Below are 15,968 nucleotides of genomic sequence, written 5' to 3' on the forward strand. Positions count from 1 at the left end.
TTGCTTTTTGCAAGATTCCTGAGAAAGACTGCTCAGATGAGGCCCTACACCAAGCCTGAAGGAAATATGCCCTAGAGGCAATAGTAAAGTTATTATTTATTTCCTTATAATCATGATAAATGTTTATTATTCATGCTAGAATTGTATTAACCGGAAACATAATACATGTGTGAATACATAGACAAACAAAGTGTCACTAGTATGCCTCTACTTGACTAGCTCGTTAATCAAAGATGGTTATGTTTCCTAACCATGAACAATGAGTTGTTATTTGATTAACGGGATCACATCATTAAGTGAATGATCGGATTGACATGACCCATTCCATTAGCTTAGCACCCGATCGTTTAGTATGTTGCTATTGCTTTCTTCATGACTTATACATGTTCCTATAACTATGAGATTATGCAACTCCCGTTTACCGGAGGAACACTTTGGGTATTACCAAACGTCACAACGTAACTGGGTGATTATAAAGGAGTACTACAGGTGTCTCCAAAGGTACATGTTGGGTTGGCGTATTTCGAGATTAGGTTTTGTCACTCCGATTGTCAGAGAGGTATCTCTGGGCCCTCTCGGTAATGCACATCACTTAAGCCTTGCAAGCATTGCAACTAAATGAGTTAGTTGCGGGATGATGTATTACAGAACGAGTAAAGAGACTTGCCGGTAACGAGATTGAACTAGGTATTGGATACCGATGATCGAATCTCGGGCAAGTAACATACCGATGACAAAGGGAACAACGTATGTTGTTATGCGGTCTGACCGATAAAGATCTTCGTAGAATATGTAGGAGCCAATATGGGCATCCAGGTCCCGCTATTGGTTATTGACCGGAGACATGTCTCGGTCATGTCTACATTGTTCTCGAACCCGTAGGGTCCGCACGCTTAAGGTTACGATGATAGTTATATTATGAGTTTATGCATTTTGATGTACCGAAGGTTGTTCGGAGTCCCGGATGTGATCACGGACATGACGAGGAGTCTCGAAATGGTCGAGACATAAAGATTGATATATTGGAAGCCTATATTTGGATATCGGAAGTGTTCCGGGTGAAATCGGGATTTTACCGGAGTACCGGGAAGGTTACCGGAACCCCCCGGGAGCTAAATGGGCCATGATGGGCCTTAGTGGAAAAGAGAAGAGGCAGCCCTACATGGGCTGCGCGCCTCCCCCTTCCCCTAGTCCTATTAGGACCAGGAGAGGTGGCCGGCCCCCTCCTTCTCTTTTCCCCCTCCGCGAATCCTATTCCAACTAGGATTGGGGGGGAATCCTACTCCCATAGGGAGTAGGACTCTCCTGGCGCGCCAAGCTTTGCCGGCCAGCCTCCCCCCCTTTAGTCCTTTATATACTGAGGCAGAGGCACCCCAGAAACACACAAGTTGATCCACATGATCTATTCCTTAGCCGTGTGCGGTGCCCCCAGCCACCATATTCCTCGATAATACTGTAGCGAAGTTTAGGCGAAGCCCTGCTGCTGTAGTGCATCAAGATCGTCACCACGCCGTCGTGCTGACGGAACTCTTCCCCAACACTTTGCTGGATCGGAGTCCGAGGATTGTCATCGAGCTGAACGTGTGCTCGAACTCGGAGGTGCCGTAGTTTCGGTACTTGATCGGTTGGATCGTGAAGACGTACGACTACTTCCTCTACGTTGCGTCAACGCTTCCGCAGTCGGTCTGCGTGGGTACGTAGACAACACTCTCCCCTCTCGTTGCTATGCATCACATGATCTTGCGTGTGCGTAGGAAATTTTTTGAAATTACTACGAAACCCAACAAAGCCAAGAAGAAGAAAAGGAGCAAGGACAAAGAGGTGAAAGAGAAGAACAAGAAGAGCCCACAGAAGGGGGGACTGCCCAGCCCTGCATAAGGATTTCTTAGGAGATCTGTCTAGTTTCATTTTGAGCTATGGATGTATTGGTTATGTCATATCTAATGATCTTGTGTAAACCCATGTTTTGGGTGAGGTTGAGATGGCACTTTTAGTTCTGTTGCAGACTGAGATCTTTAAGTTATTCAAAGCTATGCAGAGTTTTTATATCCAGTTATTTCTGCATTTCTATCATGAATAAGCAGTGGAAAATCTTGAAATGTAATGTTAGAGGCATCAATGATAAAGATAAGTGGTTAGCTATTAGAAACAAAATTGATGAGACAGACTGTGACTTGATTTGCATCCAAGAAACAAAGAGGGAAACATTTGACAGCAGGTATCTTAAGCAGTTTTGCCCAAAACGTCTGAACAAGTTTGATTACCAACCATCTGTAGGTGCATCAGGAGGGTTACTAGTGGTCTGGAATGATTCCCTTTTCACGGGAGAGACTATCTCTAAAAACTCCTTCTCTATCTCCATTCGGTTCACCTCCAAGCTCTCTTCTGATACCTGGACTTTATCAAATATCTATGGCCCTTGTCATTCTTCTGACAGGGTTATTTTCATGGACTGGTTTTCTAATATTCACATTCCTGATGATTGTAATTGGTTGATGCTGGGGGATTTCAATTATATTAGGTATCCTTCAAACAGAAACAGAGAAGGGGGTAATCTCAATGATATGCTCTTATTCAATGAAGCAATCAGCAATTTGGGCCTTCTAGAAATTCCATTGAAAGGGAGAGCATTTACATGGAGCAACATGCAGACAACCCCTTTACTTGAGAAACTTGATTGGGTTTTTTCTTCTGAAGCTTGGACTTCCAACTTCCCTAACACCATGGTGTTGCCTCTCTCAAAGCCTATTTCTGATCATGTCCCATGCATCATTAATATTGGCACCAGGATTCCAAAGTCAAAGATTTCCAGGTTTGAAAATTACTGGGTGCAGATTGATAGTTTCAAGGACACTATGAAAAATATTTGGCAACAAGATGTTAATGAAACTGATAGTTCAAAGAGAATCACTGCTAAGTTTAAGAGATTGAGAAAGGGCCTGAAGATTTGTGCCAAAGAGCTCTCACAGCTGTCTAAACTTATTCAAGCTTGTAATGACCTCATTCTGCTTTATGACACTTTTGAAGATTTTAGATCTTTATCCACTGTTGAATGGAATGGCGGAGAAATTGTTAAAAAGCATCTTCTTAACTTGTTGGAAATGCAAAGAGCATACTAGAAGCAAAGAGCAACAATTAGATGGATCTTGCAAGGGGAGGCTAATACTAAATATCTGAAAGTAAAAGCGACCATTAATTTTAGAAGAAACTACATTGCTAGTTTGCAGGATGAAGCTGGTAACATGCAAGATGATCATCAGACTAAAGCTGCAATTCTGTGGAAAGCTTTCAAGCAGAGACTCAATGCTTCTGTGCCCACTTTTGATCTTCTGAACCTTGAGTCCCTTGTCCCAAAGATGCCTGAACTAATTGAGCTTGACAAGCCTTTCACAAAGGAGGAGATTGATGCAGTGGTTAAAGATCTCCCTTCTGATAAAGCACCAGGGCCAGATGGCTTCAATACTAATTTTATCAAGCATTGTTGGGACATCATTGCTCCAGATTTCTATAAGCTGATTGAAGACTTTTACAATGGCAAATTAAACTTGCAGAGTATCAACTCTTCTTTTATTACTCTTTTGCCAAAAAAAGATGCTCCTGTCAATGCTAATGATTTCAGACCAATCTCTTTGTTCAACTGCTCCATAAAAATCATCACAAAGCTTCTTGCCAACAGACTGCAGGCTATCATCCTAAAGCTGGTTCATCAAAATCAATATGGGTTCCTTAAGAAGAGATCAATACAAGATTGTCTGGCCTGGTCATATGAGTTCATTCACCAATGTCATCAATCTGGGCAAGAATTAATTATCTTAAAGTTAGATTTTGAGAAAGCTTTTGATATGATTGAGCATGAAGCTATCAGGAAAATTCTCATTGCTAGAGGCTTTGGACCTAAGTGGGTTATGTGGATGGATATGATTTTCTCTTCTGGATTTTCTTCTGTGCTGCTAAATGGGGTGCCTGGAAAGCAGTTTCTCTGTAAAAGAGGAGTTAGGCAAGGGGATCCTCTCTCGCCTTTACTATTTGTCATAGTTGTTGATCTGCTTCAAACAATCTTAACTGAAGCTATGAGGAATGGTCTGATCTCTGCCCCTATACACACTAATTCTGATCAGGATTTTCCTGTAATCCAGTATGCAGATGATACAGTCCTTGTCATGCAAGCCAATGCTGCTCAGCTGCACCAGCTCAAAAACTTGCTCATGTATTTCAGTACCTTCACTGGCTTGAGAGTCAATTATGAAAAATCAGTGATTGTTCCTATTAACACTACAAATGATAAGATGCTGGAATTGGCTAATATTATGGGTTGCAAAGTTGGATCTCTTCCCTTCACATACTTGGGTTTACCTCTCTGTCTGTCCAAGCCAAAGATTGAGGATTTTATGCCCATCATGCAAAGAATTGAAAGAAGGCTCGCTGGTTGTTCCTCCCTATTATCTTATGGAGATAAATTGGTTCTAGTGAAGTATGTGTTCTACAGCCTGCCCATTTTCTTCATGTGTACACTTGCACTTCCAGATGGTGTCATGGAGCAAATTAAGAAATATCTCAAACATTTTTTTGGAGGAAATATGGAATGGAAGACAGGGGCACTGCCTTGATTGCTTGGGACAAAGTTTGCCAACCAAAAGAAAAAGGAGGACTTGGGGTGTTGGATATTGCCAGTCACAACAAATGTTTACTTATGAAGCACGTCCACAAGTTCTTAAATCAATAGAATATTCCTTGGGTCAAATTGATTTGGGAGACTTATTATCCTGACAGAATGCTTCACACTAACCCACAAGGATCTTTTTGGTGGAAAAGTGAAAGGACATGCGGTGCCCCCATGTGTGGTTTTGCTAATTGATGACAATCTCTATGGACTAACGGTTGCCTTGAGTTATATTTGAAGCATTTGTCCATAGGATTGTCTTGAAGTCCATGTGTTGGTTTCAAGGAGTTTATGAGATGGCCAAAGTGCTTTTCAAGGAATTATCCAAAGATTGGTCATGTGTGGGTTGAGATGGCCAAAGTGCTTTTCAAGGAATTATCCAAAGATTGGTCATGTGTGAGTTGAGCTTATTGCAAGCATGTCTTGAAGAAGAAGATTGTGCGATCATTCATGTTTACCTTCAAGACATCATCCAAATGAAGAGAGTTGGAAAGATTCAATGTTGATCAAGACTAAGTCAAGGGTGAATCAAGTTGATCAACTTACAAAGCGTAGAAGAAATACCGAGAGGGATCAAGTGATCCCATGGTATGGTAAGCATTGTCCATTACGCTTTGTGTACTAACCCATGGTCTACGTGAGAGTTCTTTGTGGGGTTAGGTATGTTTCCATGGTCTTGCGTCAAGAGGAAGATCTCATACAACCCATGGAGGATGACATCAAGTGGTGATCGTCATCAAGTTTGCAGTGTGCAAGTTCAAGTGGAGCAACTCGAAGAGTGGCTCACCCATAATGGAGTATGGGGGAGCAATCAAGCTTGAAGCTTGCCGTCCATTGTGGTGTCAATGGAATTGTGAAGATGTGCCAAAGAGTGGCTCACCCATAGTGGAGTATGGGGGAGCAATCAACTAGTCTTCATCGAGCCAACACAATTAAGAAAGGTGGTCCAACTTGAGGAAGTCAAGATCGTCATCATCTAGCTCAAGTGGACTATGTGCAAGGCAAAGGTTTGCCCTTGATAGGTTTTCTATTTTACCGGTCTCATAGTGGTAGTTGGGAGACCGGGTTGTAGGATCGATTGCCGTACTATCAAGGGGGGCTCTCTAGGGAGTAGCTTGATCATATCATTAGTCGAGAGCTCAAACCATTGCATCCTTGCATCATCTTTCTTGGTTCTTATTTGGTTCCATTTGTGAGTCTGAGAGCTTATGGTCATCTTGATGACAAGCTTGAGTTCATCGAAAACGGAGTTCGCATGCATCTTCTATGATGTTTTCGGTGTTGGAGGTTTTACCGGTCTTTTCGAGGAAGGGTTCTCACCATTTTATTGTGGTCCTTTTCTCATTTGCTTCTTATTGATATTTCTCTCAAGATTGTGTTAGCCCTTGTCATTAGCTTTCCAACAAACTTGGTTTCGTTGAATTCGGAGCTCGTATGCGAAAGTTGTGGCTGTTTTGATATTGCCTGTTTTACACAGAGAGGTTGTACCGCCCCATGGAGAGGTTATACCGCTTGACCGGTACAACCGGTGTTTGGAGCGGTTGTACCGCTCCAGAATTGGTTTGGAGGTTGTACCGGTCATGTACTGCTCTACCACCGGACTGTTCTCTGTTGTTGGGCGGTTGTGGGCCGGTTGTACCGCTTATTGCCTGTTACCGGTTGTACCGCTTATTGCCTGTTATCGGTTGTACCGGTGCTCATAGAGGTTGTACCGCTTCTATGTTATTTTGTACATAACGGGCAGATTCGTGGGGACCTATTTAAGGGGGTCTTCTTCCCCAATGGTTCCCTATCTCTTGAGCTTGTTTTTGCCCCCATTGTTGACCTTCTTTGAGCTTGCTAACTCTCACTCCCTCCATGGATTCTTGCTAGTTTTTGAGGGAAAAGAGAGAGGAGATCTAGATCCACATTTTCACCAATCACTTTCTCCTCTATGTGAGGGGAACCCCTTGGATCTAGATCTTGGAGTTCTTGGTGTTCTCCTTCTTGTTCTTCCTCTCATTTTCCTCCCTAGCATTAGTTGCTCTGGTGGGATTTGAGAGAGAAGGACTTGGGCACTCCGTGTGCCCTTGCCATTGCATTTGGTGCATCGGTTTGAGTTCTCCACGGTGATACGTGGAAGTGAAGTTTGAGAAGCTTATTACTCTTGGGTGTTTGGGCACCCTAGAGCTTGTTCCTCTTGGGTGCCTTGGTGCCCTAGACGGTTGGTGTTGTTCGGAGCTCAATCATTGTGGTGTAAAGCTCCGGGCAAGCGTCGGGGTCTCCAATTAGGTTGTGGAGATCGCCCCGAGCAATTTGACGGGTACCGGTGACCGCCCCCAAGGGTTGCCAAAGTGTACGGATTCGGTGACCGCCCCCAAGGGTTGCCATTTGTACGGGTTCGGTGACCGCCCTCAAGGGTCCCTTAGTGGAATCACGGCATCTTGCATTATGCGAGGGCGTGAGGATATTACGGTGGCCCTAGTGGCTTCTTGGGGAGCATTGTGCCTCCACACCGCTCCAAACGGAGATTAGCATCCGCAAGGGTGTGAACTTCGGGATACATCGTCGTCTCCGCGTGCCTCGGTTATCTCTTACCCGAGCTCTTTACTTATGCACTTTACTTTGTGATAGCCATATTGTTTCTTGTCATATATCTTGATATCACATAGTTGCTTGTCTTGATTGGCATAAGTTGTTGGTGCACATAGGTGAGCCTAATTGTTTTAGGTTTTGTGCTTGACAAATTAACCGCTAGTTTTATTCCGCATTTGTTCAAGCCTAAATTGTAATTATTTTAAAACGCCTATTCAACCCCCCCCCCCTCTAGGCGACATCCACGATCTTTCGAAAAGTATTCTCAAGTTAGTGCCTGAGTTTAGACAAGCTGCTGTCCCCCAAGATAGGCTCTGGCAACACTATAAGATTTTGGTTTGACAACTGGAATCAAGGCATCTTGAAAGACAGATTCCCTCAGTTGTTCTCTTTCAGTAGGCAAGAGCAGATTTCTGTCCAGAAAATCAAAGGGTTGGAGGATGCATCTGAACATTTCTTTACTCCACTATCAACCCAGGCCCATCAACAATTCCAAGAACTATCTGCCCTCATGCAGGCTACCCAATTGAATAATACTCTGGACACCTGGTGCCTACCATGGAACAAGCATAAAAATGATTTTTCGGCTATCAAAATGTACTGCCACATGCAAGGAAAAGAAGTAGCCTCTCCACTCTTTAAGAGGATGTGGAAAGGTGCTGCCATGTTAAGATATAAGATCTTTCTATGGTTACTGCTGCATGATAGAGTAAATGTCAGAAATCTTCTTGCCAGAAAGCACTTTCATCTGCCAAATTACAACTGTGAACTTTGTAACTGCTCCTGCGAAGAAACCAACCTCCATCTCATCTGGGACTGCCCTTTTGCTCTGCAATGCTGGGATTCAATTGTTCCTTCCAAAGTCAGAGGTATAAATGCTTTCGATGAGATCAACTTGCTGTCAACCCATCTGCCCAAGCAGTTTGCAATGAGCATCATCACCATGGGTTGCTGGCACATTTGGATGCAGAGAAACTCCAAAATTTTCAAAGCGCAAAACCCATCGGGAGAAAGCTACTCAAAGATGATCTAAAGTTGATGATTCTGAGAACCAAAGAAAAACACAGGGAAGCTTTTAGTGGATGGATTACAGATAATCTAAATTAATTGATCATGGACATTCCTAGAGCTGGTATTGGTTAGATGGCTCCTTTTGTTTTTTCTTTACTTGTATGTAAATAACTTTGAGTTACTTTGAATGAAAATTGCCGTAGAACGATTGTTCTACGGTTTTCGGTTCAAAAAAAATACCCATCCTTGTTCATACTCATGATTTAATATGCATATTAAAACCTCCTTCTAGTTTCACCTAGAGTTGCAATTTCGGTATTGTGCTCCCTGTTCAAGAATTCATCCGATTAACCAGTTAATTTGCCGATTAATCCCTACTCATAGGGTCACCGAGTAGCCGATAAACCGAAAAATCGTCCGATTAATTGATTAAATGGCCGATTAACTTGCCGATTAGCCGATTAATACCCTACTTGCTAGCCAACCGAGCAGCTACCAGTTAACGATTTCCTCAACAATGATTGTGCTAATGAAATTTGTCTTCACCTTTTCTTTATTATCTTGCGTAGTCACATTTCATTGTATCTTTCGAGCCATCCCGATGACCTTGTTGAAGTGTGGCGGCGTGTACAATGCAAATTTTAGGTAAGGGAGGCGTTGATGATGATTTACCTCGCATGTCCAGCAGAGCTGGCCAGACGGGCTGGCCCGGCACGGCCCGACCTGGCCCATGCTAATAATGCCAGGCATGGCACAGCCCACGGGGGCACGTTTAGTAAGCAGGCCGTGTCGTGCTGACCCGTGTGCTGCGTCTCCAGGCCCAGACACGGCGTAATTAGTAAACGAACTGGCACATTGGCCCATTTAACATGCTGGGCTGCATATATAATTCCAAAAGGTATAAAAGAAATAAACAGGCCATGCCCTGCCTCCCCGCATGCCCAGCCTACAGGCCCAGACGACACGACCCCAGACGTGCCGTGACACGGCACGTTTACCCCGTGCCATGCCTGGTCCATGCATGACCGACCGTGCCGGTGTGCTTGCGGGCCGGCCAGTCTGGCCAGCTTTGATGTCCAGCAGCGCGCTGGGTTCGTCCACCTCATGGGCAGCGCTGGCGGAGCCTGCAATTCTCGACGACTTGCGGTGCAAATGAACGTCCTCTCTTGATCTGCTTCGCGAAGGAATCAACCTTAGCTAATGGCAGCAGCACCACGTGGCACGGGCAGTGGTGTTTTGATGGTTTCACTTTCACCTCCGTGGTTCCAAGGGCAAATTAACACCCAGCCAGCCGACACCCCAATTGCTGTAGACACTGCTAGTCCGTCCTCAACTACAGTTGCTTGCTGCATGTGTAAATACAAGACAAGACCGTCAGATTCTGCTCATCCCTCCATGCAGATTGGTCTCGCAAAAATGGGGGCAGTGGAACCGTGATTGATTGATGCAATGGCTGTTCTAACACAAATAGTCACTCACTCACTCACAAGTTTCGATGGGCTCCAAGGGAAGGGAACGCACAAGATGGGAAGACTGAAAGCAGCATACAAGTACTCAGATATAGTGGGCACTCAAGAAGGGCTAGTGCATTGAGAAACGGGAAGAAAATCAAGAGACTAATGATTAAAAAAAAGACTTTCGTCTCATTTTATAAATAGAGCAACATACAGAGGTAGAGCATACACAATCCTGTCGGGGATTCCAGCTATCCAAGAGAAGCTAAAAATGGCTAAGCAGGAAATAAATAAATAAACAATGATGAAACAAAGCTAAGCTAGGACAAGTTGATTACTGCATGTGCTGCCAATCTGTGACATGGGTTTTGATTCGTCCTCAATTTATTATGTGCGGTACACTGCGGACCAGCTTTTACTCCACTGTGTCAGGTCTGACATGATGATACAAAGAATTGAACTGCTCTTGTTTAATGTGTCAACTACCACGAGGGCAGCAATCAGTATGTACAGCAAATGAACAAGATACGTAGCTTGTCATTTCCGATCTGTTTAGAGCATATGCAACGGTGAGAGCATCTCCATTCGTTCGACCCCAAGCACACCGGGGATTGTGGTTTGGCCCTTCGGCCGGCGTTTTTTGGACCCTGTGGGCGATCTAGTTCCCAGTCATACGCCCTCAGATTCGGCCTCAAGACGCGTAAATTCAAACATGCCATTTCCCGCTACACAAAAAGATGTCACAAGTTCGACGTTCAACGCACAAAGTTCGGTGATCACCATGCCACAGTTCGGTGATCGATCATACTCGAAAGTTCGGCGTTCAAAAGGAAGGACGTGTAGGCAATGCATCGTGCTACTCCGGCATCGGACTGATAGGAGTCGGCGTGCTCGGGCTGGTCGGCGTCGGCGCGGCTTCTGTGCTGGGCGTCGTGGAGGCATCCTCACTCGGGCTTGGCGGTGGCGTGGGGGTCGGCGTGGAAGTTGGCGCGGCCCTCGACGTTGGCACCACTTTCCGAGTAAGCGGCGATCTCCTCGACGATCCCATGACATTTGTTGCATGCCGTTTGGATGAGCGCCCAATGGTTCGCCATGACCTTCGAGCCACGCTTCATGTGGATGGTGGTGAAGTAGGGGCCGACCAACTTGCGCTCGTCGAACTCCGACTTGATACGCTCCCAGTAAGTGTCGGCGCTCTGGTTTGTGCCGATGATCGGGTCGAGGCAGACGGTCTTCCATGCTTCGGCGAGGCACTTGTCTTCTTTGGACGTCCACTTGACACGCGGCTCGCCGGTCCTAGCCCCCCGCTTCTTCTTTTTTCCCTTTCCTCGCAGGCGCAGGAGCCGGCTCCTCCTCCTCTTCCTCCTCCTCCTCCTCGTCCTCCTCACCGTAGTCGAGCTCGTTGTCCATGTCACCGGCGAGGTCCATTGTACCGTCTTGCGCCTGGAACCCGGGGGAGGCAATCAGTATGTACAACAAATGAACAAGATATGTAGCTTGTCATTTCTGATTTGTTTAGGGCATATCCACATGAACACCCGTAAATTTTCTTCGTCCACTGACACATATATTCAAAACATCTGGCTAAACATTTGGCTAAATGAACCTACTAAAAGCATTAAGCAAGCACTAAACAAGGCTACTAAGCACACCATCATGACGGAAGCCAACCTTCCGCCAAATCTAAGCCAGGCTAACAAGCATGCCATCCAATGGCGGAAGCCCGCCAAATGAAATGAGCACCTTCCAGTCAAATAACTGGCTAATTTGTTTAATAAAAATATTAATTAGCACCTTCCACCAAATGAATTATACTATTCAGTACTACCTTCCGCCAAAATGCTAGCTATCCGCTGTAATTAGCACATTGCATTTCGCTAAATACTAGTCATCATGGGCAGACGCAGAGTAGAAACGGTATGTGGCGGCTTTTTGTTGGTCATGCAGATGTCCGGACTCCCGCAAAACTCTCCTACGTTTGTCTCAGATTTGCCGAAAAAGGTACGTTCGGACCGCTCGACAGACCGATGCAGGATCGCATTGGATGGCAAAGTGTGTCTAGACACCATGGTCCGGATACTTGCGGAGGTTTGAGGGTCTGTCTTGGAGATGCCCTTAGGTGGGAAGAGAGATTGAGAATCATAGAGAGAGGTCTTTGTCGCTAAATAGGTTGATGGGATAATTCAAAATTGTGGCAACATTAATCATCATGTCACAACCATAATTTCCTAGCCTCGTTATATAAAACATCATAACACTTCATGTTAAAACTTAAAGTATTGCTCGAGAAACTTCGTATGACATGACCGATCTGGATCCGCTAATTAACATACATAAAGAAAGTTAGAGAACCTAAAGTATCCTGACTTGCCTTCTTTCAATCCATGCCTTCTTTCAATCCATATGATAAAGCTAAAATGACTTAAATTGATTTACAAATTAAAGATCTATTGTGTACATTTAGATAGTTACATACAAACAAATTGATGTTGAAATAAAATTAATTATAGACCATGTATATGTACAGTAAAAATACCAACAGTAAACAACCTGCTAACAGTCTCTAACTTTTCTTCTTCATTTTACACTAGGCTTGCAGTGCAGCATCGTGAGTTTCCTTCTCTAAGAGCATCTCCAACAGACGCGCTATACAACCGTCGCGCTGAAAAGTTAGTGGTTTTTACGCGCGCTACCGCTCCGGGCGCTCCAGCGGAGGCGCAAAAACCGCGCGTGCGGCATAACTAGTTCAGCGCGCAGACCGAAACGTCATCGCGTGCCATTTATTTGTTGCGCCCGCTCCCGCGCGCTGGACACTCGCATGGCATGGCCAATTCCATGGCCCAAAAAAGGGTTCCACTATAATCCTTCAAGCAGTGGCCGATCAAGAGACTTGGATTTGGCATGCTTTTTTTGGAATGTCTGTATCTTTGAATGACATCAACGTTGTTAATCATTCACCACTGATGAATAAGATTGCAAATGATTAATTGCCACTAGTGCAGTTTGTAGCAAATGGCCGTACATACAACTATGGCTACTATCTTGCAGATGGCATCTATCCAAAGTGGCAAACATTTGTGAAGCCGTTGAAAAAACCGAAAGGTAAGAAAAATCTTGATTTCCACAATGCTCAGACATTGGCTAGACAAGATGTGAAGAGAGCTTTTAAGATTTTGCAAGCCTAATTTGCTACTGTGAGAGGACAGGCTAGATTTTGGGATCAAAAGATGTTTTGGTACATCATGCACGCTTGTGTGATCATGCGCAACATGATCATCGAGAATAAGCGTGGCCAAGATTTAGACTACTCTCACTATGAGCTCTTGGGACATCTCGTGCGAGTGCGGCGGAGGGCTGCCAGGGTGGCCCGTTTTGTTGCTTCCTATCATGCCATTCGACGTGCCGAAACGCATGATGATCTTCAGAAGGATCTCATCAAGGAGTGGTGGGCATGGAATGGCCGACAAAGAGCATCATAATTTGTGCGTTTGATGTTGTAATGTTGAACTATTTGTTGTAGTGAAAGATAAACTATTTGTTTGAGTTGTAATAACGGAATTGAACTATTTATTGTTGATTTATTTTGTTTGCGGTTAATCTTTTTGGTTGTGTTTGGAGTGCATATGTTATTTGTGCGAGAGCGCGCGTGCAGTATTTTTGCAACGCCCGCTAGAGCTACTCGCGCGCGCTAAACTTTACAACAGCCGCTAGAGTCAGTGCTTCGTGCCGCGTAAAAACAGACGATCAACGCGCTGCAAACGCTTTTTTAGCACACCACGCGTTGGGCGGCTGTTGAGGATGCTCTAAGTTAGAGGATCCGGTTCCGACATCTTCATCATCTAAGTTGGATGACATTTTCTTATGTCAAAGTCGGTTCAGTTTCAATTTACCAACATTACAACTTGTACTTTTCACTAAGTTGCACTTCCTTCGTTTACATTTATGTAAGCAGTTTTGCATATTTTAATACGGACTACATATGACTGAAACGGGTGAACAAATGCACTAAAACAAGAAGTCTATATACATTCAATTCAGAAGAAAAAAAAGAGGCTAGAACATCTTATATTTATGAACGGAGGGACACTATTTTGCATGTAATTTGTACTTTTCATCAATGGAAGTTGTACTCTAGAAGTTGTACTCTGTAAACCTAGAACTCTACAGTAGATTTGCTACTCCATGCTAAATTTGGGACATATACCCACCCTCATAAATCTCTGCGCTCTCCGCATGGGCACAGCATTGCACCAGCAGTACGTCCTCTGTAATTCAATTCGCTATATGATTGTGCTTGCCCCACTATTTTTTTCTACTTTTGTAGAGCGATCTCCACCTTATATACGTGGCGCTGCCTCCTGCAACAAACACACGCATGCACTCCCTGTCCTTCGTCTTGCTCTGCTCACGCTCGCCCACTGTGAGACGCGCGCAGGGATGGCCGAGACCAACGGCAACGGCAACGGCAATGGCGCCGCGAGCGGCGTGACCGCGCCGCTGATGCTCCACGGGCGCGTGGCGATCGTGACGGGCGGCGCCGGCGGCATCGGGTCGGCCGTGTCGAAGCACCTGGCGGCCCTGGGCGCGCGCGTGGCCGTGGCCTACGTCGGGGACCCGGCGCCGGCCAAGCAGCTCGTGTCCGGCATCAACGCGGCGCACGGCGACGGCCATGCCATCGCGGTGGAGGCGGACGTGTCGGACGCGGCGCAGGTGCGGGCGCTGTTCGACGCGGCGGCGGCGGCGTTCGGCGGGGAGCTGCACGTGCTCGTCACGACGGCGGCGGTGCTGGACTACTCGTACCCGGCGCTGGCGGAGACGAGCGAGGCGACGTACGACGCCGCGTTCGGTGTCAACGCGCGGGGCACCTTCCTGTGCCTCCGGGAGGCGGCCAACCGGCTGGCGCGCGACGGGCGGGGCCGCATCGTCACCTTCTCGTCGTCGGGGGTCGGGTCGCTGCGGCCAGGGTACGCGGCGTACGCGGCCAGCAAGGCGGCGGTGGAGACGATGACGAGGATCCTGGCCAAGGAGCTGCGGGGCACGGGGATCACCGCCAACGCCGTGGCGCCGGGGTCCACGGCCACCCCGATGTTCTACAACGGGAAGACGGAGGAGGAGGCCGAGCGGTACATCGCCGAGGCGCCGCTGGGGCGGCTCGGCCTGCCGGAGGACATCGCGCCGCTCGTCGGCTTCCTCGCCAGCGACGCCGGCGGGTGGGTTAACGCCCAGGTGCTGCGCTGCAACGGCGGCACCATCTAGACAGTCTCCCTCCCTCGCTCGTCCTTGGCGAAATGAGCTAGTCGTATCTGCTTCCGTCAGCGTGTTCTCTGCATGATCAAGGAGTTTGTGTTCATCGTTTTTGATATAGCTTACCACTCATGCGGAGTGGTAAGGAGTTTCTGTGTTCGAGTGACAAACATTTGTGTTCCTATGCTATGCATGGGTGTGTGCGCTCCGTGTTTGGTCTGTACTCAGTAGTGATCTAAATGCTTTTATATTTCTTTACGGAGGGAGTATTTGTTTTCGGTACAATCCCTTTCCATATATTGTCTCCAGGATTTACATTGTTTTTACATGAAGTCTCATGGATTTACATACTATTCATTTCCCTTGGGTGGGGGTACGAGAATATTGATGTCCAAAGGCGCTTTGCTAGAAAACCAAACACAAATCGCCCATGCCCAAGTACTTCGAGTCCAACACTGCTTTGACCCATTTCTGCGCAAATTCGCTTCAAACCCAAAACCCTGATCTGCAAATAGCTTGACCATTCAGACCTACATTTGAGCTCATTTAGTTGCAGATGGTCAAGCTTGGTCCTGGTCGACATTAGCCAATTGCCCATTGGCCACCGACACAATGCACCGACATAAATGTGAGATCCACCATTCATTTAGGCTATCAGTTACAACCGAGCAGTGATATTAAGCACACCTCTCCAAAATCAAGGAGCAGGTAACTTGCAGCATGTTTCAAACCTGCTGCATGCTGAACTTTTAGCTTTCAGCAAGCTATGCATGCTGCTATTCAAATGGGTTGTCAAAAGGTGATGTTTGAAACAGATTGCATGGTGCTAATGCAAACTATTACTCCTTCCGTTCCAAATTAGTTGACTTGAATTTATTTAGATACGGATGTATCTAACACTAAAACATGTCTAGATATATCCGTATCTAGACAAATCTGAGTCAACTAATTTGGAATGGAGGGAGTATTTGCGATGAATATGACCTGTAAACTATAGGCGCTTTGTTTAAAGAGGTTAAATTTCT

The 15,968-nt window shown here is 45.9% G+C and overlaps 1 protein-coding gene across 1 annotated transcript; it reads left to right on the forward strand.

Moving 5' to 3' along the window:
- Positions 1–14,121: 14,121 nt before the first annotated feature.
- On the forward strand, positions 14,122–15,205 carry LOC119273486 (NADPH-dependent aldehyde reductase-like protein, chloroplastic). Its single transcript, XM_037554630.1, has one exon. It carries the CDS (start codon positions 14,137–14,139, stop codon positions 14,953–14,955), a length of 819 nt encoding a protein of 272 aa, XP_037410527.1. The 5' UTR covers positions 14,122–14,136; the 3' UTR covers positions 14,956–15,205.
- The last annotated feature ends 763 nt before the right edge of the window (positions 15,206–15,968 follow it).

This window comes from Triticum dicoccoides, chromosome 3A (assembly GCF_002162155.2).
Source record: "Triticum dicoccoides isolate Atlit2015 ecotype Zavitan chromosome 3A, WEW_v2.0, whole genome shotgun sequence".
Lineage (NCBI taxonomy): Eukaryota > Viridiplantae > Streptophyta > Magnoliopsida > Poales > Poaceae > Triticum > Triticum dicoccoides.